Here is a 9,423-nt window from a genome sequence, read left to right as displayed (position 1 = left end):
GCAGAAGGTCCGCCCTCTAAATGCTAGTCTGTGATTGGGTGGTTGACTTTCGCCCGCTCGCTCTGTTCTGCATACACCTCTACTTGAGTCAAGTCAAGTCAACTTTATTTATATAGCGCTTTTTACAATAGACATTGTCTCAAAGCAACTTTACAAAATCCAGGACCAACAGATACAAAAAACCCCTGTTGAGCAAGCCGAGGGCGACTGTGGCAAGGAAAAACTCCCTGAAAATTACAGGAAGAAACCTTGAGAGGAACCAGACTCAGCAGGGCCCATCCTTCTTGGGTGGCCAGGAGGATACTTTAAATAAATACACGATTTACACAGAGCATACGAACACAGAATTAAATGATCTAAAAGTTATAACTGGTAATAAATAGATAAATAATAATAGAGTTGTTCTTCGCTGTAGTCTTCAATAATGTCTGTAGTGATTTCTTGTCATTCTTGGTGCAATTACTCCAGACCAGTCACATCCGGCAGGAGCAGCATAGTTGTCACGGCAGTCTCGACTTTAATACTTAACCTCGGCGGGTAAACAGGTTTCCATCAGAATGCCTTTGGAGTAAAACAACAAAGAATGTAGTTAATAATGTACAATGCGAGTTGAGTAAAACAGTTTTACAGAGTTTTAGACTCCGGCAGCCCTAATTATTACAGCAGAACTAAAAGGGAGAGCGAGCAGGTAACAAGGTCATGAAGGCTTTCACAGAGTCAATTAGTTAATGAGTCAATTAGTCAGCTCTCATGTTCAGGAATGCTGTGAAAATGCCAAAATGCCAATGCTCACACAGCGTGTTTTATCAATGATGAACACAGCATGGAGAAATGATAGAAACCGTCTTGAGGTTAATAGTGTCAAGGCAGAACTTCAGATTTGTGTGAACCTCACAGAAAGGTGTACAGAGATGTACCACAAATTCCTGGCCAGTAGTAAACTTTTGGAAGCAGTGAGGAACAGACTTAAATATCAAAAGTAGACACAACATTTGTTGAGTAAAAAAAAGAATTCTTGCTTAAATTGGTTAAAAACTCTGTTATATGGGTTATGGTTTCATTCTGTGTTGCAGTATCATGTCCCCCCCTGTTCCTGGTATGACGTCCTCCTTTTGGGGGTGTAATGTCCTCCTAGGGAGCTTCCTTGCTGTCTTGCTGCCTACATAGGCAGCTGCCTCAGTAGAGAGGATTCTAATAAGTCAATGACTCATAAGGCAGGTTATTCGAATGCGCTACTTAGACAGCGATTCCATCGGGTTTCGCATTTAGCATTCAGCATCTTGCCATTCAAACCAATGGGATGGGGTGGCACAGCGCGCTAGCATGTCAACTAACATCTCCCTTCGTGTACCGAAAACTGTTAAATTCGCTGATAAGCCCGAACTTGCAAATAAAAACACGTGTGCAAGTTTATACAAGTTAAAAATCAATAATAATTTATTTATGCTTAAAAATAACTCCGTTCGTTTCTCCGCACCGTCAGCCATGTTTTTTTTTCTGTGAGAGAAGAGCTGCCGCACTGAATGCTGAGATTGCCTTGATCACTAAGGACACTTCTGATGCTCACTCGTTCTTGAGTCAAAATAACATTGACATTTTAAGATGCCTAACCTAGCTTATTAAGGCATCTAGGATTTCGAACAGCCTTATTCTCGGGAGCGCGCACAGGATGACGTAAAATGCTGTCTATGTAGAGAGCTCCCTAGCTTTTCAAACACACCCATAGACATAGAATAAGAATAATATAGCAGCAACATGAAACAGCATCAAATGTACAATGAATGTGTGCAGTCCGTCCACTGACAGACTTCAAGTAATTTTAAGAAAATTGTGCAATAAAGATTGTGCAATAAAGATTATTTACAGTAAATAAGGTGCGTATGTGTATTTACTGCAAGGGAAATGTGGGAGGCATGTGTGTCACAAGAGTGCACACAGATACTGTATGTGCTAATGCATTTCTAATAGTTAAAAGTTTTAACTTCTACTAAAAGTTCATGTCATGTGATCTGCCTATCATTGCTTTTACTCCCTCTGCTTCACTCCTGCTGGCTTTTCAATGTAAATGAGAAGTTTTGCACATTCATCTAGGCTGAGACGGTTATCCCGGTCATCATCCGCATACTTCATGAATTCCCAGCTTCTCAGTTCCCATGTCCTAAAAAGAGACAAAGAAATTGTGTCTTTTAGCTTTGGTGTGCTGGGACTCTAATAAATGTTTAGAGCAGAGCAGTGTGTTGACCTTGGTGCACCAGCTGTACACTAACAGAGCTCACACATTTTCTTCTCTATATTGTAATAGTACTATTACACCCATAAGTTAAATATAAATTTATTTGAATGTCATCCATATGGAGAGCAGTAGGCTAGACATTCTTCATTAACCTTTTGGCAATATGATTCTAAAACTTTGGGCACATATATAAATATTGTGTATTTAATTATTGTATGTTTTCAAGTTTAAAAGTTAAGTGTTAAAAATAAGCAATTGCTGCACATATTATTAAAAACAAAATGTGGAATTTTTACCTGTATTATTTCAAAACAGTACAACAACTCTACCGTATAATGTGAATATAATTGTTTTGATAAAAAATTGAAATATATAAAGTATTTGCAATGTTTTTTTTGAACACAGGTAAAATTGGATGTACAAATAACTGCTTTCTGTGTTTTTGGGAATTAAATTCTTATTGAGTACTACAATTTGAACAAAGCCACTATAAACAAAATTATATAAAGGCCTCAGAGAACTTGGCTGGTGGATGTTAATAAGAATGTGACTTAGGCCAGTCAGGACGGGACTTTATGGCTATATCCTAGGGAAATTACGATTTGTTTACACTGTTGAGGTAGATATCACCCTAATTACAGCAGGACTTTTTAATGGGCATCTAGTTGACTATCTGTACTACTGTGATGTAACTGTCGGGAAAGATACAAAAAGGAAAGTAAGGATAATAGTAGTTTCAGAGAGAAAAAAACGCATATTTGCAACAAATAAAAGGTTTAAAAATATCTTACATTTTGATAACATTGATAGCTAAAGTAAATTACAGTGACAAACATGTAGACAGGCCAAATATTAAAGAAAGTTTTGTATTATTAAATAGGGGTGTTGCATTTTAAATAAGAAAAGTTTGTTGAACATCCTATCCTAAAACCATGATCAATTATATGGAGTGCCTCTCCCCATCAAAATTTTGGCACAAAGTTTTAAGCATACTATTTACAACCCCAAATCAGAAAAAGTTGGGACGGCATTGAAAAAGCAAATGTGGTTTTGCATAGTCGTGTTGAAAAATGCATGGACATCCCTGGAAAAGATGACGTCTTGAAGGCAGCATATGTTGCTCTAAGATCTCAATGTACTTTTCTGCATTAATGCTGCCATCACAGAAGTGTAAATGAAGGCACTGACACAGCCCCATACCATGACAGACCCTGGCTTTAATAACATAATTATTTAGTTTTTTCACCTCATTAATAGCCCTAAATTGCCCCCATCCGAACTTTTTTTTTTTGGAATGTGTTGCAGGCCTGAAATGCAGAAATGGATGTTTATTAATAAATGAAATGAAGTTGAGCAGATAAAACATGAAATATATTGGGTTCAAACTGTCTGCAATGAAATAAAAGTCAAAGTAAATATAAGGAACTCTGCATTTTATTTTATTTGCAGTTTCCACACTGTCCCAACTTTTTTCTGATTTGGGGTTGTATATTGTTATTGATTCGATTCTTCTTGTATCAGTGGTGTGACTGAAACCCCTAAACTTAATATTTATTAGGGTGTTTACATGTCTTTGGCTGCATGGTGTATGTGTGTGTGTAAACAAACTTATGCAAACAGATACACACCTATATACCATACATTATATGGTATATAATTATGTGATTGATCGCTCAGGTAATTAATGCCTTTCAAATAGAAATATTAATCATGTTACTAGATGATATTTAACAGAAGCAACCAAGTGCTAAATACAAGCAAAAAACAAAACTGAAAGACAGCTAACCCTAAAGCACAGTTAAAGGTAGTTATAAATGTAGTTGTCTTACCTGAATCAGGTGTACAGAGGTGTGTTGCTTTGGAAATACCAAAGGAATAAAATACAAACTGAAAGACAATGCAACCTTCTATAGGTACAAAAGCAAGCAAGGGAGGGATTGGAACAACAAAGGGAGAAATATAAAGGCTGTTAAGGCATGGATTTATGGGTGTGTACATGTTTATTTTTTTTCAACTGTAACTTTTACAATGCACATATTTACATTTCATATAACAGAAATGTAGAAATAGCTAGAGTTGATATAACAATGTCTTAATTTTGGAGTTAGATATACTGTACATTACAATACACACACACACTACAGGCACATTTCATCTGCTGGTTGATGTTATGATTGAAACATTAGAATGTATTGTTTTTTCTCAGTTGGAATGTGGTTTAACACGTCAAGACAAAACAACTGGAATTATTTTATACAAATAGTTCCTCAAAGAAAACCAGTTATACAGTCCAGACCAAAAACTCTAAACACAACAAAAAGCATGTTTATTCACTGGGCATTAAGGACAAGGAATTAACCGCTGTCGTTTTTGTTGCAACTTTTAGTGTATATGTCCACTTCACTTTTAACCAGTGGCTTCTTCTTGCCAATAAATTCAAACACAAACGCACCTCATTAATGAAGTCACAAATGCACATATTAACATAAATTAGAAGTAAGTAGAACTAGGGACCGGAATGTAAGTGGCATCACTAGTAACAGCATTTGATCTCACACAGCTGGTATATTATCTACCTATAGAGCTTTACATTACAAATCCAAAGCTGTCAAGCAGTATATGAGTAGGGACACCCAATACTTTCCATGCCTTAACCTTCAGCCAAAATAAATAAGATGCCTTGTAATAATGCAAAACACACTCACCAGTGACGTTTATTGCTTAAAAAGAAAAGATACTACTTTGTGTTGATGTCTACCAATCCATAAATTAATTTCAATTGTTTTTTTACTAGAAAATGTAATTTTACTATATACTTTTGTCTATAAAGTGTATATACAGTGTATCACAAAAGTGAGTACACCCCTCACATTTCTGCAAATATTTCATTATATCTTTTCATGGGACAACACTATAGACATGAAACTTGGATATAACTTAGAGTAGTCAGTGTACAGCTTGTATAGCAGTGTAGATTTACTGTCTTCTGAAAATAACTCAACACACAGCCATTAATGTCTAAATGGCTGGCAACATAAGTGAGTACACCCCACAGTGAACATGTCCAAATTGTGCCCAAAGTGTCAATATTTTGTGTGACCACCATTATTATCCAGCACTGCCTTAACCCTCCTGGGCATGGAATTCACCAGAGCTGCACAGGTTGCTACTGGAATCCTCTTCCACTCCTCCATGATGACATCACGGAGCTGGTGGATGTTAGACACCTTGAACTCCTCCACCTTCCACTTGAGGATGCGCCACAGGTGCTCAATTGGGTTTAGTCCATCACCTTTACCTTCAGCTTCCTCAGCAAGGCAGTTGACATCTTGAAGGTTGTGTTTGGGGTCGTTATCCTGTTGGAAAACTGCCATGAGGCCCAGTTTTCGAAGGGAGGGGATCATGCTCTGTTTCAGAATGTCACAGTACATGTTGGAATTCATGTTTCCCTCAATGAACTGCAGCTCTCCAGTGCCAGCAGCACTCATGCAGCCCAAGACCATGATGCTACCACCACCATGCTTGACTGTAGGCAAGATACAGTTGTCTTGGTACTTCTCACCAGGGCGCCGCCACACATGCTGGACACCATCTGAGCCAAACAAGTTTATCTTGGTCTCGTCAGACCACAGGGCATTCCAGTAATCCATGTTCTTGGACTGCTTGTCTTCAGCAAACTGTTTGCTGGCTTTCTTGTGCGTCAGCTTCCCTCTGGGATGACGACCATGCAGACCGAGTTGATGCAGTGTGCGGCGTATGGTCTGAGCACTGACAGGCTGACCTCCCACGTCTTCAACCTCTGCAGCAATGCTGGCAGCACTCATGTGTCTATTTTTTAAAGCCAACCTCTGGATATGACGCCGAACACGTGGACTCAACTTCTTTGGTCGACCCTGGCGAAGCCTGTTCCGAGTGGAACCTGTCCTGGAAAACCGCTGTATGACCTTGGCCACCATGCTGTAGCTCAGTTTCAGGGTGTTAGCAATCTTCTTATAGCCCAGGCCATCTTTGTGGAGAGCAACAATTCTATTTCTTACATCCTCAGAGAGTTCTTTGCCATGAGGTGCCATGTTGAATATCCAGTGGCCAGTATGAGATAATTGTACCCAAAACACCAAATTTAACAGCCCTGCTCCCCATTTACACCTGGGACCTTGACACATGACACCAGGGAGGGACAACGACACATTTGGGCACAATTTGGACATGTTCACTGTGGGGTGTACTCACTTATGTTGCCAGCTATTTAGACATTAATGGCTGTGTGTTGAGTTATTTTCAGAAGACAGTAAATCTACACTGCTATACAAGCTGTACACTGACTACTCTAAGTTATATCCAAGTTTCATGTCTATAGTGTTGTCCCATGAAAAGATATAATGAAATATTTGCAGAAATGTGAGGGGTGTACTCACTTTTGTGATGCACTGTATGCTTAAATTTGATGGTTGCAACACATTTAAAAAAAGAAATGACATGAGGATTGTGTTACTTTTCCTTTTACCTAATTAGAAGTTTTAATATTTAAATGTTTTTTAAAAATAAAAATGGATACTGAGGACAACAGCTGATGTAGTTGCGAAAGTGTATTTTTTATTCTTGCTTGATCATCAGTGTAGGGTCTTCTTTGTAGCAGAAAATTATGGACTGTGCACCCAGGATATTCCGCTAGCACACCAGCACCGAGATTCTGAACTCATCGGTTCGAAAACCGGTGTTGCCACCGGTCGGCTGGGCGCCATCTAGCGGGCATAATTGGCAGTGCCTGCAGCAGACACTGACTGGCCACCGTGTCTGGGGGTGGGATGAATATAGACTACAGACTATGTGGGTGGGGTTTTCAAACGCTGTGCAAGGACCCCGATTAGCAGATAGAGGCGCCTGTGCAGAGTGCATGGGCAAAAAGAAGGGGTGAGCAGCAACATATCCTCCTCGAATGCAATCAGGGATCCCCCAGCAGAGGAAGACAGATTGACTATGCTAAATCAGGAGAAACTGCATGAATAAAATAGAAAATTATGGACTGCAAACAGGCAAGTCTAGGACCTGCACTCTCTTACTACCAAGTCATGCTGTTCTAATGTGTAATGTATACAGTGCTATAAATGAATGCATAATCTTAAAATATCTATACTGTATTCACATTCATCACCTGACTGTCTTTACTTAATAATGTCTATGTGAGAGGTATAACTAGAATACTCTCTACGATTGTATTGAAAAATGACAAATATAGACTGCCTATAAATTTTCCAAATCACTTTTATTTTTATTTAGTGCAAAGATATTAAGTTCAGATATTACATATTACAGATATCAGAAAGTCAAATTAGTCCCAGTTTTATTTATTCTACTTAACAATGACATTAATTATTATTGTGGTGAAGTATGGAAAAGCCAGTCTTCATTAAAGCTGTTAAAGTTAAGGTTAGGTAAGCATTATATAACCTTACCTATTAGAATAGAAAAGACAGTTACAAAAGAGTGCACACAGATACAGATGCGTTCAAACACTTTTTATAGGTATATCTGTGGACTCCATGTGATCTGCCCATAATGGCTTTTATCTCCTCTGCTTCTGTGCCTCTGGCTTTTCAGCGTAAACCAGAAGTTTTGCACATTCATCCAGGCTGAGACGGTTGTCCCGGTCATCATCAGCGTACTTCATGAAGTCCTTCAGTTTCTCAGTTCCCATGTCCTAAAGAGAGAGACAAAGAAATTGTGTCCTTTAGCTTTGGTGTGCTGGGACTGGAATACATGTTCACCAGGTGTACACTGACCTGTCCAGACGTTTACCTCTCCAAGTTCTAATCATTCTTTTATGTCCATGTGTAAAGCCTTTTTAATGACTGAGTTAATTATCATCATCAGTTATATTAACCTTGAGAGCATACAGTATACAATATTGTATATCTTTTTACCATTAATGCATTTACACCGACCAGGCATAACATTATGACCCCTGACAGGTGACATGAATAACACTGATTATCTCTTCATCACAGCACCTGTTAGTGGGTGGGATATATTAGGCAGCAAGCAATTTTATCCTCAAAGTTGATGTGTTAGAAGCAGGAAAAATGTAAGGATTTGAGCGAGTTTGACAAGGGCCAAATTGTGATGGCTAGACGACTGGGTCAGAGCATCTCCAAAACTGCAGCTCTTGTGGGGTGTTCCTGGTCTGCAGTGGTCAGTATCTATCAAAAGTGGTCCAAGGAAGGAACACGGTCATGGGCGGCCAAGGCTCATTGATGCACGTTGGGAGCGAAGGCTGGCCCGTGTGGTCTGATCCAACAGACAAGCTACTGTAGCTCAGATTGCTGAAGAAGTTAATGATACCACAGCACACCTTCAGGGGTCTAGTGGAGTCCATGCCTCAACGGTTCAGGGCTGTTTTGGCAGCAAAAGGGGGACCAACAAAATATTAGGAAGGTGGTCATAATGTTATGCCTAATCAGTGTATGTTTTACAAGGTAATGTAAATAGGACATTCTTACTATATTTAGTTTTAGTTTTTAAGTCTTAAAAAAACCTAAAATGTACTAAAAGCATTACATATGTGCAGCTGCAACACAATACAATAACATGGAACAGTTATTTAAATGGTAGTGAAAGTAAACATTACAAAACTCTGTTTTATCCTGTTTTACCCTTTTTTTTGTTAATTGATTATTTAATTAATTGAATTCTTACAAAAATTTGCCCAAGCAAAGCTGCTATAGACATGAAGGCTACTGAGAAGTTGTAGTGGGGTGGTGAGGGGTCACTGAGCGCCAAATTAAATGATGCAGCTAGCTGCTCTTGCATTAGCCATTAACATGTGTGTCATTAATATAGTGTATGTGTGTATGAACCAACTATTGACAGAGAACAGATACACACCTGAATTCTGCCCCTGAACTCGATCATCAGCATGTCAAACACCCGGCCAAGGTTCAGGTAGGTGCCATCGCTGTATTTTTGACAAAGGCCGCCCTCCTGAGGAGCAGGAGTCGCTAAAAAAGATAGTTTGTTTGTTTATTTATTCATGTTTTACACATTTTGGTTACATTCATGACAGGAGAGGTAGCTACAGGTTACACATGATCAGTTACTTCAAGTTTAATGTCAAACACAGTCATGGACAGTTTTGTATCTCCAATTCACTTCACATGCATGTCTTTGGACTGTGGGAGGAAACTGAAGCTCCT

The 9,423-nt window shown here is 38.9% G+C and overlaps 1 protein-coding gene across 1 annotated transcript in view; it reads right to left on the bottom strand.

Annotated features, from left to right (window-relative positions):
* Positions 1 to 7,477: 7,477 nt before the first annotated feature.
* The window catches only part of si:dkey-247k7.2 (uncharacterized protein LOC797677 homolog), a 4,196-nt gene continuing 2,250 nt past the window's right edge, over positions 7,478 to 9,423 (bottom strand). The window contains exons 3-4 of the mRNA XM_062991923.1: positions 9,116 to 9,228; positions 7,478 to 7,931 (exon numbers count right to left, since the gene is read on the bottom strand). Of these exons, the coding sequence (XP_062847993.1) occupies positions 7,797 to 7,931; positions 9,116 to 9,228 (248 nt within the window). The 3' untranslated portion in view covers positions 7,478 to 7,796. The remainder of the gene's footprint in view (positions 7,932 to 9,115; positions 9,229 to 9,423) is intronic.

Source organism: Trichomycterus rosablanca, chromosome 3, assembly GCF_030014385.1.
Source record: "Trichomycterus rosablanca isolate fTriRos1 chromosome 3, fTriRos1.hap1, whole genome shotgun sequence".
In the NCBI taxonomy this organism is placed as follows: domain Eukaryota; kingdom Metazoa; phylum Chordata; class Actinopteri; order Siluriformes; family Trichomycteridae; genus Trichomycterus; species Trichomycterus rosablanca.
Note: the sequence above shows the minus strand (reverse complement) of the source record. Positions and strands in the feature narration are given on the sequence as shown.